The sequence below is a fragment of the Prionailurus bengalensis genome, chromosome A3, assembly GCF_016509475.1.
Source record: "Prionailurus bengalensis isolate Pbe53 chromosome A3, Fcat_Pben_1.1_paternal_pri, whole genome shotgun sequence".
Taxonomy (NCBI): Eukaryota; Metazoa; Chordata; class Mammalia; order Carnivora; family Felidae; genus Prionailurus; species Prionailurus bengalensis.
In genome coordinates, this window is record NC_057354.1 from 86,700,138 (window position 1) to 86,716,875 (window position 16,738).

At 40.6% G+C, this 16,738-nt stretch overlaps 1 protein-coding gene across 16 annotated transcripts in view; it reads right to left on the bottom strand.

The window, feature by feature from the left end:
- AAK1 (AP2 associated kinase 1) overlaps positions 1 to 16,738 on the bottom strand; it is a 172,142-nt gene that overhangs the window by 29,845 nt on the left and 125,559 nt on the right. For 5 of the 16 annotated variants that reach the window (XM_043603559.1, XM_043603568.1, XM_043603565.1 and 2 more), the window contains exons 14-17: positions 13,761 to 13,993; positions 12,341 to 12,516; positions 10,273 to 10,377; positions 3,907 to 4,002 (exon numbers count right to left, since the gene is read on the bottom strand). In XM_043603559.1, coding sequence (XP_043459494.1) covers positions 3,907 to 4,002; positions 10,273 to 10,377; positions 12,341 to 12,516; positions 13,761 to 13,993 — 610 coding nt within the window. The remainder of the gene's footprint in view (positions 1 to 3,906; positions 4,003 to 10,272; positions 10,378 to 12,340; positions 12,517 to 13,760; positions 13,994 to 16,738) is intronic. The other 11 variants (XM_043603562.1, XM_043603574.1, XM_043603561.1 and 8 more) reach the window with 6 other exon arrangements.

Here is a 16,738-nt window from a genome sequence, read left to right on the forward strand (position 1 = left end):
GGTAAATTTTGTGTTATGTGTATTTTACCAGTTTAAAAAAACAAAAGATTAAATCCTTCAGCCAGTTTTCAGAGAAAATTCCCCATTCTCTTCTACTGTATTTTAAATTTGGTACCACCTATAGCTTATCTAACACAAAGAGAAGGAAAAATAAACACACAGCATATGAGCATCAATGAAATACTTTGAGACTCACCAGAGCTAGGCTTCATTTGGCAGCTCTGTGAGCACACAAATGCTCATGGCTGTGATTTTTTTTAATGCCAGATTTTCTAAGAAAATGTGTTTTATGATGCTTTGGAAAACAGAAATGGTCCTAAAAGAAATAAAACCCAAACAAATCCAATTACCCAATGCCCCTTTACCCACAGTTTAATAATCATTATATCAAGGAAGTCTATTTCAATGGCTCTCAGTTGTGCAAAGGTGAAAGGTTATAAAGCAAGTTTAATTTCTGTAAGAGAAAAACATTATTGCCTAAGACTTTTCATAACTAGGACTGCCCCATGGGGAATAAGGGCTCAGAACCAAAGTCTACAACATTTCCTATCTTTATACTAATTTAAAGTTTACAGAGCAATTCCAAATACATGCTTCCATCTGGCCCTCACAAGCCACTCCATGAGGTAGGTTTTAAAATAGTTTTAATTTTGAGGAGAAGAACACAGAGTTTAAGTGATTTGATCAAAATCACCAAGCCACGATGTGGGTAGAGCCCAGGTCTGAAAAGTTCAAGCCCACTTTTGTATTTCCCTAAACCTTAATTTTAGCTTTGCAGTTGAAGGCTTTATTGACCCCCAGACAGGGAGGTTTCACTGGCTGGGGCGTGAGGCCATTAAAAGGAATGTGTGCAGCAGCACAGTCCCAACAGCACCAGTGTCTCACTTTCTCACCCGGAACATGAGATTATTACTTGACAAACCTATCAGTCCGTCTTCTTTGTAGAATCAGAGGAAATTACATGGGAGGGCATTTTAAAAGCATCAAATAAAATGTTAAGTCATTAAAAGGCATAGAGTGGTCAGGAGACGAAGATTTCATGACTCTTCTATCATCAGGAAGGTAGAGTGTGGAGGGAAGCATGTATGCAAAACAAACAGCCCTAAAAGTGTGACTGGTACCCACGGTGGTCTGGAAGTAGTGACAAACTGGGTGTTTTAGGGGGGCCGGAAGAGGGGAGAAAAACTTGCAGTTTGTTGAGGTCCCAGAGCCCTACACTCTCAGGCCTCGCCTCAGACATTTCAAGATGCTAAGGAAGGAGGTAGGGTAATCCCATCCATATCCTATCGATATCCTTGGATTAAAAGGCTACAGAATTGAATGGTGTTACAGGCAGAACATTACAGTACATACATTAATCAGACACAGCTGCAAGACACCATGCTCAGCCCAGATTCTGGGGGGCTCGACAAAGGGCTGGAGGTGAAGAATCTTCTAAACCTGGCTACTGCTTTCACTCCAGGGTTTGTGGGCTGTACCTTCATTTATTCACCCTCCGAGAGTGGGTGAGAGGCCTGGCTGGGAGTTGGCAGAGGCCCAGGTAGAAAACTATGAAGCCAGGAGTCTGGTGTTTGGGAGTTGGGGACACAAATGGAGAGCAATGGGGCTGCCATAAGCCTTTCAGCCTCAGGTTTTACTTTGTTCATTCATCCAATCTGCAAATATTCATAGAGCACCAATCTACCCGCCAGTGTTCTTAGCACTGGCAGAGCAGTGCTGGATCAGACAGCAAGGTCGCTCCCTCAGGACACTGACATCCTGGCGGGGAAAGACAGATAATGGACCAATGAAAACAATGCCATGACAAATGCTATGAAGAAAAAAGCCAGGAAGTGTGACTGAGAGTGCTGTGGGATCACGACAGGCCTGAGAAGATAGCATTTAAACTGAGACCCAAATGTCAGATGATAAGAAGGAACAGATATAGAGAAAAAGCTTTCCAGGCAGAGTATCAGCACGTGCAAAGGCCCTGAAGTGGGAACAAGCTGAGACTGTTGGAAGAAAGACTAAAGAAAAGAATATTATGAGCTCAGGTTAGAGGGGTGGCCAGAGAGCTAATCAGATTAGTTAGGGCCTTTTAGGTCTTGGTAAAAAGTCTGGATTTTACTCTCAGTGATATGGAAATTCACGGGAGCACAAAGGAGTGACATTTCTAATTTATGTTTTCAGATGAGTCTGGTCTGACAGATCATAAAACAAATAAGACACCCCTGTAATTCTCAATTAGAATATTCCATTAATAGATCTCTTATTAAAATCCAAGAGGAGTCATGGATTAATTGGTATGAAAGTGTATACCAGTATCACTTTAGCAGGAATCTACCAGAAAAAGAGAAATATGGAGGATCAGGAGACAGGAAAGATAACAATGTAGAAGGCAGGATGGCGGCCGGCTACCTATGGTGCCTCCCAGGCTTATCTTTACAACTCATCTCTACAACTGGGAGTTGATATCCTGAGCCACCTCACGTCTGTCCCTGGCTCGTCACCCCGATCCAGAGGGCACCCTGTGACAGTTGTGGGGAACAGCTACCTGCCTGTGGGCCCTCATCTTCCGGCCTGTGCCAAGAGGTGTCCCTTCCAGCGTCTGCAGCCCACGGGCCATCTGGGAAAGAGCAAGGCAAGAGCCTGAGGGGTATCAAAGGGAAAATGCCTCGATAACCCCTTTTCTTTGTCTGATCCCATGACTGCCACGACAGAGAGGAAAAAGAGGCCAGTGGGCTCCAGCCTGAGTTCGCAGCCCATACCTTTCTAGCTTGAAAATGGCTTGTCTAGGTACTGCCCAGCATGCCTGAATGATACAACAGAGAAAAGGACCTCTACTTGATTCCTTCTTCCCTTTCCTTTAACTATCCTATACTGAATCATTTCTCAGCGACCTTAGGTATTTTTGACCTACATCGAGCTCCAGCAAGCTATGAAGTTACACAATACTACTTGATCAAGGCAAGTTTTTGCTTCCCCTAAGGAGGGTCAACAGATTGCCTAAAGAAATAAAAACTGTCATGGTACCCTTGCTGCAGTCTGTCTTAGTACATAGATGATACAAACGTCACAATCATTTCCAGTCTTGAATCAATCAAATACCTTTAACATTCTGGGAGAGAAGAAGAACCAAGCAGATCCTATTAGTTTAAAACCGAGAGAATAGGCAAAGGTAAGAATAAGAAGAAAAACTACCAGAAACAAAATGACTGCTAGATGCTTCTAAAGAGTTGGATCTATTCAAAAAGACTGGTAGAGAAAAGAAAGGGTGGCTTCTGTGTCTCACATCATGCTCCCCACCCCCACCCCTAAAAGGTTGGGGAAGAGAGTAGGGAGAGAAATCACTGGCAGTCATGAAATGCTAGTATCCAATTGGCAAGTATCCAATTATTGTTTCAAAAGCTATCTCAACCAGAACACACTAACAATTTCTTCCTTTTTTAGACTGCTCACTTAAAAATCAGATATGGTAGACCTAAAGCGATATTCGAACTCATGCAGTCCAAATTACTTCACCGATGAAGAGTCAAGTCCAGAAGGTTTTCAGATAGGTGAAGTGCCAGGAAGGGAACCTGGGTCTCCTGACTCATATTCCCTTTAACTTTTATTATGTATTTTTATTTAGAAAATAAAAGCCCATTATAGGAAAATCAGTACTGGCCAGGAAATTATCATATAACCACTATTGGCATTTTGTTCCTTCTATCACATGCTTACAGGTCCCCCTCGACATGTTACAATCATATTAGACTATGTTCTTTCCAATACACAGGCCCTCCCATTACCAAAAAATATACAATAGAACCTATTAATAGGCCTTGGAATTCACATCCTTTTCATGGAGTGTTTAAACAACTCTCAAGAAACTCTGGAACACAAGAAATCAACCTGCTTAGGCTCAGAGCAGCTCTGTTTACCTACCTGGTGCATCAGGTACTTGAAGAGGGATAAAAGGATCAGATACACTTAGAAGTGGGAGGCTAGAGTCCACAGTCTGCCCACCCTTCCTTTTTTCAGCTGGAGTGGGTTGGAGGGGAAGAAAGGGTCAAGGAGAGAAAAAAAAAGAGAAAAGCAGAAAACATCAAGTCAATCTAGATGAATTTAGCATCTATTAACCCAACAGCTCAAATTGCAGAGTAAATCTAAACTTAGAGGCAGAAGAAAGATGGATGAGCGGATATAATCCAGGGAAAAGGCAAAATATGTATGAGATATATAATCCAGTCCTTGCAACATACTCAAAGATGTAATTAATGATAAAACTAGTACTATATTCATACCCCTGAAATTCTACTTCTTCTTTGTGTGGAAGCCTATGGTGGTCTCTTCCAGAATTCCTGTGGCGATTATTATCCATATCACACATTTTGGCATATAAACAAACACTGCCTGTTTTGTAATCTAGCACGTATGTATACATACTTCCAAAGTGCCCTTTACCCTCTTGAGGTCATGGTATCACCAAATGTCTAGGCATGCTAGGCAGAAAGACAGAAAGAAACAGAAATAGACTTCCTGCCTGTTGCAAGCCCTAACCTCTGGACTACATCTAACATTTATTGACATTTATTCTGTATCTGGCAAACTCACAGATTTATAGAAATCTATACACCGTATGGGATATCAGGGCTTAAAGGGATCTTAGGATTTTCTAGCACAATTTTCTTCCTTTACAGAAAAGAAAACGAAGCCCAGAAGTTAAAAGACTAGCCAGAGGTCTATCAGCAAACCCAGGATCAGAACACAGGTTTGCTGGTTTCTACTTTACTATTCTTTACGCTGCATTTTAATATTCAGTTTGCTCAGTAATTAAAATCTCTATAGAGTGGGTTTTTTAAAACTTTTTATTTTCAAATAATTATGAAATCATAGGAAATTGCTGTACATAGCATCCTGGGAACCTTCTTCAACCAGTTTCCTTCCATGGTGAGATCTTTTACAACTGTAGGACAAAATCGCTGACATTGTTACAATATTGTCAACTAATTTTATTCAGTTTTCACATGCACTCTCTGGGTGTGTATAGTTCTTTGCAATTAGACCCTATGTATAGATTAGCATAGGCACCACCACAACGATATAGAATTGTTCCATCAAACAAAAGGACCTCCTTGTTGTTCTCCTTTATAGTCACACACTCCTTATTCCAGTCCCTACCTCTTGGAATTCACTAATCTGTTCTCAATCTCTACGATTTTGTCATTTTGAGAAGGTTATTAAAGAGGGTTTTTAAGTTGCTTTAAAGGTAGATGGAGGAAGACAGGGATAAAATCACTGCTCTTAAAATCTCTAAAAAATTTTTTAAACGAGACACAATGAAATACATTAAAAGAAAAAAAAACAAATTATATAACTGGATACATTCATCTTCAAAAAAAGTATATATGTGCAGAAATAAAATTATGGACACAAATACTGTAAAATGTCAGCAATGTTCTCTTGGAGTGGGATTGTGAGTTCTTTTATCTTGCTTCTTTGGGCTTTTAGTCATTTTTCCAAAATTACACTAACGAATGTATATAACTTAACAGAAAAATATGTTAAATAAAGAGGCACAATGTCAAGTTCCAGATGTCTGTTGCAACATATGGACACAGTTCATCAACATTTTTGCAGCTTTTACCATAAAAAATGTTTAAAATAACCCTTCTGCCATCCTCCCTGACTTATGAAATTTCCTGTTTATTTCCTTCCTTGTTGATCAGATGGTTTAAAATCAGTGAACAGTCTGAGCTTGGTTAGAAAACTCGTAGAAAATGGTGCTATCCTATATTTCATACAAATGAGGACATATTAATTTCTGGGGTTTAGATATAATTTTCTTTCTTTAAAAATTTTCTTTTAACGTTGATTTATTTCTTTTTTTTTTTTTTTTTTTTTTTTTTCAACGTTTATTTATTTTGGGGACAGAGAGAGACAGAGCATGAATGGGGGAGGGGCAGAGAGAGAGGGAGACACAGAATACGAAGCAGGCTCCAGGCTCTGAGCTGTCAGCACAGAGCCCGATGCGGGGCTTGAACTCACAAACCATGAGATCATGACCTGAGTTGAAGTTGTATGCTTAACTGACTGAGCCACCCAGGAGCCCCTATAATTTTCCTTCTTGTGTAAAGAATGAAAAGTGTCACAAACACAAAAAGTTTATACCACAGACAAGAAAGAAGGAAAAATACCACATGTTCATTTAAAAAGACTGGATAAGATGAAAAAAATATGAAGATGTTTTATAATGTTTGTAAAAAGCTTAGTGTCACTGATTTACAAAGGTTCTTGAGATATGGTTATGACTACAGCTGCTGGACTGGGCTGTTCGGGTTCAAATCTCTATCCTGTCATTCTCCAGTTGTGACCTTGGGCAGGTCACTTTAATTTCCCATGGGCTGTTTTAAGGGTCACCTGAGATAATGCATAAAAAAGCACTTAACCAGTGGGCTTATTAGCACGTAGCAAGTGCTCAGTACATTTTCGCTGCTGTTACTGTCGTAACTCTACTCAAATGTGTTTAAGGTGTTTAAGTCCCTCAAGAAAAATATGACCATTTATAGACTACAAAGTAAGCATAAAGGGGAAGAAGACGCTACAACAAAAATAAAAACTGTTTTAAAAACAGTTCATACAGGGGCACCTGAGTGGCTCAGTCGGTTGAGCGACCACTTCGGCTCAGGCCAAGATCTTGAGGTTTGTGAGTTTGAGCCCCGCGTCGGGCTCTGTGCTGACAGCTCAGAGCCTGGAGCCTGCTTCTGATTCTGTGTCTACCTCTCTCTCTGCCCCTCCCCCACTCATGCTCTGTCTCAGAAATAAATAAACATTAAAAAAAAAATTTAAAAAACCAGTTCATACAGACAAATGAACAACAAAACAAACAACAAAATGTGATAAGTAGGAATCAAAGGCACTGAAACTGGGAGCAGATGGGAAATGTGTAGGGGCCTCTGCCATTAACAGTGGTAAATCCAAGCTCCGATCCTTTGGCAAAAAGTAGCTTTTCATTCATTCAAAAATCTGTATGGAACCAAACACTATACTAAATGCTAGGATTCAACGGCAAAGAAGACTTTCCTAGAGCTTACTTATTCCATGACCCCCTTTCTGGGGAAACTATATTCTACCCAGTACCATAGCTGGACATTATTGTGATGCTTTATCCCAAGGACAACAGTCAATGCTTCATACATTTGGTACATTTAGGCAACTGTGTGGCATATCAAACTTTAATCACTTTAAACCAGATCAAATTATCAGTGCATTTAAAAACCACACAGGCAGGGGCGCCTGGGTGGCGCAGTCGGTTAAGCGTCCGACTTCAGCCAGGTCACGATCTCGCGGTCCAGGAGTTCGAGCCCCGCGTCGGGCTCTGGGCTGATGGCTCAGAGCCTGGAGCCTGTTTCCGATTCTGTGTCTCCCTCTCTCTCTGCCCCTCCCCCGTTCATGCTCTGTCTCTCTCTGTCCCAAAAATAAATAAAAATGTTGAAAAAAAAAAAATTTAAAAACCACACAGGCAAGGGGCGCCTGGGTGGCTCAGTCAGTTAAGTGTCCGACTTCAGCTCAGGTCATGATCTCATGGTCTGTGGGTTCAAGCCCCACATCGGGCTCTGTGCTGACAGCTCAGAACCTGGAGCCTGCTTCAGATTGTGTCTCCCTTTCTCTCTGCCCTCTCCCTCTCATGCTCTCTGTCTCTCTCTCTCAAAAATAAATAAACATTAAAAAAAAAAAATCACACAGGCAAGAGAACAAAGCTGAAAATGGAAAATAATACAAAGAATTTTAACTATTTAATATTAAAAAGCACATCCCCCAAAGAAGTCCAATGTGTATTCCAAAATAATAACATAAGAATATCATCTGAAGGCTTACAGGATACGGTTAAAACTCCAGTTTTTTTCCGATGAGGGAAACACACACCTATTAGAAAGCACTCTCAATAATCAGTTTAATCTTCAAAGGTCAGGGTGGGGTAGGCAATTAAAGAGAGGAGAAAAGAGAATATTGAAATATCTGTGGAGAAGTCTTCCTGCAGATATAATTAGTCTCTCTCCCCACTCTCACGCTGGTTGAAAATCACTGCTATAGTGGGAGAAAAACTCTAAACACTTTTATTATATTTTTAAAAATTTTACTAGATGTTCCTTTTAATACTGGCAAAGCAAACCTAAGAAAAACAGGGATCTGTAATCAAAAAAAATAAAAGTTAAAGAATTAGAAGACAGAAAAATGGTAGATTTTATAAATCTAAGAGCTGTCTCTGAAAGATACTAAAACAGCAAAATCTCTACTAAAGTTACCTTATAAGTAAAAGAGAAACACAAATACATACAATTAAAATTGATGTATACAAATATTATAAAAGGTTTAAATGCACTATCTTATTTTCCTTAAAAAAATTTAAACCTGCAGATGATTTTTAAAAAATATATTAGTAAATTTGCCTCATTCTGTGGCAGGAAACTTGAGAGAGGAACTTCTGGAGCCAGAGGGTTGGTGTCCCAGCTCTGCCACGTCCTAGCTCTGTGACCCTGGAAAAGAGACTAGACTGTGCTCAGTTACCTCACCTGTGACTAATATAGAGATGTGTTGAGGGTCAGAAGAGATAATAGGGTTGTTGAGAGGGTCAGATGAGATGATACTTGTGTAGGACAAATGACAGGCTGGGGAAAATGTTTACAATACAGGACATAGGAATAGCTCTTACAAATTAATAAGAACAAAATGAACACAGGACCAAAAAAAAAAAAAAAATAGAAGAGAAAAAAAGGCAAAGGACATGAACAATACATATCCCAGAAGAAATAAAAATGGCCAGTAGATACTGTCCTCTGTGTACAGCCTCTGAACTGGGCTGGGTGAGGAAATGGCAGAAAAATTACTCTCATTCACTATTGATCAAAATAAAATTTGTGCAGCGTTCCCAGAGGCCAATTTAAAAGCAGGTACCAAAGCCTTAAAAGACACATATCTTCTGATTGAATAAATAATCTCCTACAAGTTATCTTAAAGAAACTGTAAAGGATATTATGTAATGACAGCCAAAGTTCCAATAAGAAATGTATACATGAAGTTAGAAAAACTACTGCACACCTAAAGAAAGCAGGAAGAAAGAAAGAATATATAAGGTTAAAATCAGAAATTAATCCATACAACTAAAATGATCAATTTCAGAAATATATCACATTCCATATGTACACAGAATATATATATACACATATACATATATACATACATATGTACGTACATACATATATATATACATACATATACATATATATACACACACATACACTCAAAACCTCACACCTGCCGCTGAGGGAAATATAATAGTAAAACACTGAAAGCAAATTAATGTTTAAAAAAGAGGTTACTTGGTTAAATACATTAGGACAAATGCATAGAAGCAATTTAATGCAGATCTTTTTAAAATTTAAGAGCTTCTTTAATGATGTGGGAAATGTGCCAGATTTAGTAAGTGAGAAAATTTGGTTTTAAAATAGGACGATAAAGATGTACATTAGAGTCTTAAGCTGAGGTTAAAAACTGTGTACAAAATTGTGGTCATGTATTTTCATGAAGGAGAAGATCTATAACTTTCATTAGATTCACAAGATATCTGTGACCCTAAAAATGTCAAATGCCACTAACAGGAACCAAAATGGTATCCCTGAGCTGTTTCTCAGTGGCAAGATTATGGGCATTTTAACTTTCTTCCCTATGCTTTTCTATAAATATTGCTTTTATATAATAAATATGTATCATTTTTTAATTTTTAAGAAATGTTAATCGAAGTATAGTTTACTATGTATAATTTCTGTTAATAAAGGAGAAAATTAATTTTTTACTATTGCTTCTTTAATTTAAAAAAGGCCTAATTTTTTTAAAAAGATATCTCCCTCTCCCCATAAACACGCACACATGCACAAAAACACAGCTCAGTAGAGTCTTGGATACAGGATAGAACATCTAATTCTTAGAATTCTTCAAGTCATTCCACAGAACCTAAATAACTAACCTAAAAGAGATTAACAGAATGATGTTCTTAAATTTAGAAATACTTGCTTAAAGTATGTATGTGAACCAAAGAGAACCATTTGCTTAAAGTATGTATGTGAACCAAAGAGAATCATTTGAATTCAAGTGTTTCCAGATTTTTTTTCCCCCTGATCTTTAATATTGGAAATCTTCTGAATAAAAGAAAACATAAGTTAACACCAAGATTTGGGGCTCACTGGTGTGCCAGAGTTATCTGTGGAGGTTAACAACGGTAAGCCCTGTGTTTCACACGTTTGCTATACTAACCTGTTCCAGCAGAAAATGAGGGAGTGGCAAAGGCATCACCTTGAGTTGGTTGAAAGCCTGGGATCAAACTCTCAGCTGAGCCTCCAAGCTTCTCAGGATGTTTGCCTGGAGAGACAAAATACCACTCAGTTCACTCCAGCAAAATCCCATGATGTGCACATACATGCAGGAGATGAAGGGCACCTTCTGAAGTGACTTCTAGACTTTTTTTTACTGCATTATGGCAACACCTCAGCTATTCAAAGGTCTCTGTCTAGTCACTGCAATAACGGAGACAACAGTGAGAAAAGGAGGGAAGTTTTAAGAATCAAAGATCGCACATTGGTTTTGCAAGGCAAAAAAGAGTTCTGGAGATTGGATGCACGACAGTGAGTATGTAACTAACACTACTGAACTGTACAGTTAACAATGGTTAAGAAGCTAATGTTTATGTTATGTATATTTATCATCACTAAAAATTTTTTCAAATAAATAAGTAAAAAGCCACAAAAGAGATGGCTGGAGCGAAAGCCCGAAGGTTCAAGCACCTTACTCAGAGCAGGATGCCTCCAGTCCTTATTCCAAATCCATTTATTTTTATGTAATTCTAATGAGTTTGCCAATCTGTTTTCTGTGGTGGAAACAGTTCAGGAGTGGACATGAGAAGGGGGCGTGGGGGAAGCGGTGGGACTGAGACGTCACAAGGGACAGGAACAATGGTAGCAGTTCAATGTGACAGAAGAGAGACAGGAAATTATTAAAAATAGACACAAGAATTTTAAAACCTAGGAGTCTCTTTTTTTTAATGTTTACTTATTTTGAGAGAGAGAGAGAGAGAGAGAGAGAGAGCGAGCATGAGCGGGGGAAGGTCAGAGAGAGAGGGAAACACAGAATCTGAAGGTTCCAGGCTCTGAGCTGTCAGCACAGAGCCTGACATAGGGCTCGAACCCACAAACCACGAGATCATCACCTGAGCCGAGGTCGGATGGTTAACCAACTGAGCCACCCAGGCAGCCCTAAGTTTGGCAGTCTTTTAATCAAGTGCAAAAATACTAGAGTTTTCAATAGCCCATGAAGGTATTTCTGTTATTCTAGAACAATAACTGGCATGCATAACAATGAAATAATTTGACAATGAGTTAGTTGTCTGTCAGAGTCAAATCCTATACCCTATCTTTGGCTTCAAAGGATAAGAAGGCGCACGTGGATGGCTCAGTTGGGTAAGCATCCAACTTTGGCTCAGGCCATGATCTCACCGTTCATGAGTTTGAGCCCCACATCGGACCATCTGCTGTCAGCTCAGAGCACACATCAGATCCCCCCTCTCTGCCCCTCTCCTACTTGTGCATGCATTTGAGTGTGTGCTCTCAACCCAAAAATAAATAAATAAACTACAAAAAAATAAATAAAAGGATAAGAAAGTAATACAAATTTTTAAAAGATATCTATAAAATAATAGCTAAAGTTAAAATGTCTGGTCAAAGTCTGTATCATTCACTCGGTTCTGGTCATTCCTTTACCCTGTGCTCTTGTCTAATGCTGAGGTACTCTTCTCGAAGGATTTTCCCAACGTGCTGTTGTTTTCCCAAAGTGCATGTTGCACGCCTGTGTGTGTATCTGTGTCCTGCCTTCCAAAATAGACTGTGGGTTTTTGAGAGTAGAAATGGTGCCTTCTATTCATTTGATTGCCTTTTCGCAGTCAGAATTCTAATCATGGTGAGAGATTCAATGTTCACGTGAGGGCAGCACACTCTCCTGGGTGAGCAGTAACAACTTTCTGTGATAATAAACACACGTAGGACGAGAAACCCATCACACTTGTCTGAGGAGTGACCGTGCTTGACACTACCATCCTGAGCTCTGCTACCAAATCCTTCCTAAAAGAGTCCCGCTCTCCGTGCCCCTGCCTGCAACAGGCCAGGAGTTCCTGAGGATGGAAAGACGTCAGTGCCCTGGTAAACATACCAGTTTGCACACGTACTTCGAAATCAAGCCTCTGAGGGAAAGAAGGAGCCAACCCTCCATTTTCACAGGCATGCTCCTCTGGAGCTAGGGTTTTAAGAATCACAGAAAGACACCAATCGCTCACCTTCCCCCAGCTTGGCAAAGTCCTTGTTCAGTAGTTCTTCAGCGGTGAGTTTGGAGAAATTGTCGTCATCGAAGGGATTCCACGTAGAACCTTCTGAAGCATTATAAACATTTTGCTGGGAGGTCCGAGGAGAGCCTGATGGAGTGGTGGTTGCAGACCTAGGTAGGTTCCCACCCCCACGAAATGAAAAAAGTTGAAAAAGGGTCAATCTGCTTTCTCTGTTTCAGATCAATTTGTTTTCTAGGTCCAACCATTATTAGCAAGCACTTTCTCCAGCAATCAGACACTTTCCACAGATACTTTTCTCACTGTGTGAAATAAATATCTCCCGTTCCTTCACGATCATTTATCTCCCGCTACTTCTTTCATCTCTTGCTTAGATTTTTGGTCTCATCTGCAAGTCCTTTCAATCCAGAATCCCAAAGCAACCTGCTCTTAGGCTTGTGCCTCCTATGGCACCCACTGTAACATCCACAATGTTACACCCATCTTTTCAGGTGCCTCCCATCTGTCAGGATCTAGCCCACAGAGAATGAAGGGCCACCGTGAGTGGTCATCATCACAGTTAAAGGGAAACAAAGACGGTTATCACTATCTTGTGGTATCATTACCTAATTTTCTTCTAAAGTCTCTCTTGAGACTTTGCATTTAATTAATGACTTAAAGATTTTTAACATTAGGGTGCATGATTCCAAGAAAGCCGAGGGTCTGAAATTGCATTTACCTAGCGAGCACTCATTGCTATCTACTTTATTTCAGGCACAAAGCCAGTCACTGGATTTACAAAGGTTAAGACACGGTCCTTGTCTTGGAGGAATTTACAGGCTAGATCAGCTGGATATACAAACAAATAATGACGATACAATGTGATGCATGCTCAAAAAAGGTTGAGACAAGCTTATATATGATACCAAAGGGTCAAAGAAAAGGTCATCTCTGCATGGATCTTGATGAAAAAAATAAGCATTTCCTAGGTGGACAAGGAGGGTAGTGGCAGTCTGGGGAGAGGGCACAGGATGAACAAAGCGCTCGCGATGATGGAGAGTGACAAGTCCACCAATGTGATACAACAGCCTTTGGTCTGTTAACCAATGAGTTCAGATATAACCCACAGGCAATGGGGAGCCAAATGAGAGATTTTCAGCATGGAGATTTGATCAGACTACAAGTTTAAAAAATACTCTGTGGAACATGAAATGGGTGAGAGAATAGAAAACAGTCAAGCAAATGTGAAATTATTCCTTAAGATCAGTATGGTCTACGTACTACAGGCAAATTCAGTTTCTTAACAAACACAGACACCTACCATTATATGTACATCTACACACATCGACACGCAGATGCCAAGAATTACACAGCCCTGGCACACAGCAGCCCTGGCCCACAGCAGTAAGAAAGATAAAGAGGAAGCACCGCATACTTGGACTTATTGAGGCTGGCCTCAGCTGCAGCTGCCTGGAGCAGCTGGGTTGATTTGCTGGCAGGGACCCCGAAGACCGCACTATGGGTTACGTCACTGAGAATCCGCCTGTGCCCAGCACGCTGGGTCTTGGGGGATGATGGAGGAGTGAGAGATCCGAGTTTCTGTCCCTGGACGGCAGGAGGTGGGGTTGTTTGAACCTTTGGCTGTTGTCTTACTGGGGCTTGAATCTGCTAGGAAGAAAAATGACAAGTGTTCCCCACCCCCCCCAAAAAAAGTGGGGGGGGGAGGAAAAACAAATAAACAGACAAGCATAATAAAAAATGCCACATGAGAGCTACTATGGGATTCAAATGGCTGAATTTACCAATAACAACCAGAAAGAAAGAAACCCAGTTTTTGACAATCTGAGCTTTAACTCTGGGACTGATACCAACATGCTATTTATCTGATGCTTCTATGTAAATTTCAGCGTTCATCAGCAATGTTATCCAGACTAATCATGCATACGGTCCAGAGCATAAGACTGCAGAAGCTATTACTAACTCCAAAAATCGAGTATGTATCCTACAGGACCACTTTCAGCTTCCAAGGTCACAAAGGAACTCATTCAGAATGCCTCCAAAGAGCGTGCATGTTTTAAACAATCTACCACCACGGTCAGAAGTCAATGACGGCACACCCCCCGCTAAAACACATTTGCGCTGAATAATTCCTGCTAAGAGACCCCCGACTCCGATATAGCTCAGACCACTGGTTAGGAATAAGTTAGGATTCTACTGTGATTCATAAATGGTAGTGCTTTTTTTGTTCATTTTGTTCTTAAGCCTCTTTATTTCATTGATAAGGTGAGTCTACACGATTCTATTTCTGTGCCTCCCCTGAGAAAATGTGTACAGCATCGGGGTAGTGGGGTTAACTTGTTCCACCCTTCAGTTTGGAAAAGGCACTGAAGAACCAGGTAGATAATATTAGTAAGAAATAAAAAATTTGAAAAGCGCTTGATGATAACTGATCTAATAACACAAGGAGTCTTGAGATTTGGGCCATTTTCAGGAGGCAGAACAAACCATCACCACAGAAAAGCCAATAGGAACATCTTTGTGGCCACTTGGTTACACTTGAAGCCTAAGTCACAATCTACAAAGTGCTATTATCAATAAGAGGAACAAAAAAATAGTATTAACAAGGCCACCTAACCCTTTAATTTTGTCAGTCCAGAGACAGAATTATTTAGAATCTTGAAGGCCCCAGGTATTTCACTATCACTTCCCTCTGGTCCCTCATCTCAGATTAAGATGCCCCGTCCATGCTATAGCTCAGTTTTCACATTCTGTGTCTTCGAAGGTAGGTCCTGAGAGAGAAAGGGAACCAGAGGGTCCAGCTACTTGGGTCAGGATGCTGAGCAGCCCAGGACTTTCTGTCCTTATGTTGATTCAGAGTCTGAATTTTACTGAGGTAGGTGATGTGCACGTTTGAGTACATAATCACCCACCAATTGAATGGATGACAATATAAAGCTCAAACATCAGTCAAACGAAGGTCAGAGGGTAAAGCAGCTGAGGCACCTCTGAGGGAGAAGCAGAATGCCCTGTAAAGACCAGAGCTCTGGCTCCAAAACTTCCTTCAGGGGTTCAGGATGTGCCTGCAACAGCCAACCTTAAGCCAGTACCCACGGAGACCAGAATGGCTTTACAAACAGAACTGGATTAGCTTATTTTTTGGAGGTTAAGATAATTCATTACTTTGAGAAAGGTATACTTAACTGTTGAGTCTCTTTATTTTGAAGAGTCCAGACTCCCTGGAGAACACTGTCCCTTCCTCTTACCTATCCCTGTATGCAGCACACTAAAGAACAGAGCTTCTATCGTCAGGACACCTTACCTATCACAGCAATCTATGAATACAAAATGACTCCAACCCATTCAGCTACTCCTCCCAACAACCATGTCAGGCAGACAGGTTTTTTTTTTGTTTGTTTTATTTTGTTTTTTAATTTTAGAGAGTGCACAAGTGAGCAGGGGCGGGGGGGGGGGAGGGAGGGAGGGAGGGAGGGGGAGAGAGAGAGAGAGAGAGAGAGAGAGAGAGAGAGAGAGAGAGAGAATCCTAAGCAGGCTCCACGCTCAGCACAGAGCCCAACATGGGGCTCAATCCCAGCTGCTCAGGAGCAACTGACTGAGCCACCCAAGCACTCCCAGGCAGAAAGTTTTACTGCCATTTCAAATCTAAGAATGTGAGAGTCAAAGGGACCTTGGAGAGCACAGATTCCAACTCCCACACTTCAAAGGAACCGAGACCAAGGCACCCTAAGGCTATGTGCTTGCTTGTTCAAGGTCACAGGGTCACCTGGGGACAGAATCCTTGTCTCCTTACTAGGCTCAGGACTTTTTTCTTCACCATCATGTCTCCGCCAAAGATTAGGAAGCGGGAGGAGGAACGCACAAACCACGGTGGAAGGGGAAGTAAAGCAGACTCAGACTCAGATGTCGGTCTTGCTAAAGATTTTTTTAAAGAACAAAATATGTAACTATACAAGGAGTACAGTCAGATCTAGGAACGCAAGAATATATACAAAAGGGGGAAAAACACTCCGACTTCCATTCCACAATTAGTACTATATTCTAATACAACTCTTCTTATTTTCTTGGTATCTTATATTTAAGTCTCTTGTCAAGTACATACTTTCCCCACAATCTCAACATTACCTCATGAATGCGCTCATACTGTTGTACAGACTTTATAACCATGATTTTTAATGGCTGCACAGTTGGGTTCTTGAACAATTAGGTGACTTCCATTCTTTTGGCTATTACTAATAAGACTGCAATAAAGTATCTCCGGTAGGCTGCCATTTTCCCTTTGCAGATTATTGCTTTAAGGTGGCTGCAGGGTATCTTTTACATGCACTCACTTGCTTCTCCAGGGAAGTCCTGCCAAGGGTCACTGGAGAAAGGCAAATTTGGGAAGCTCTCTGGCTC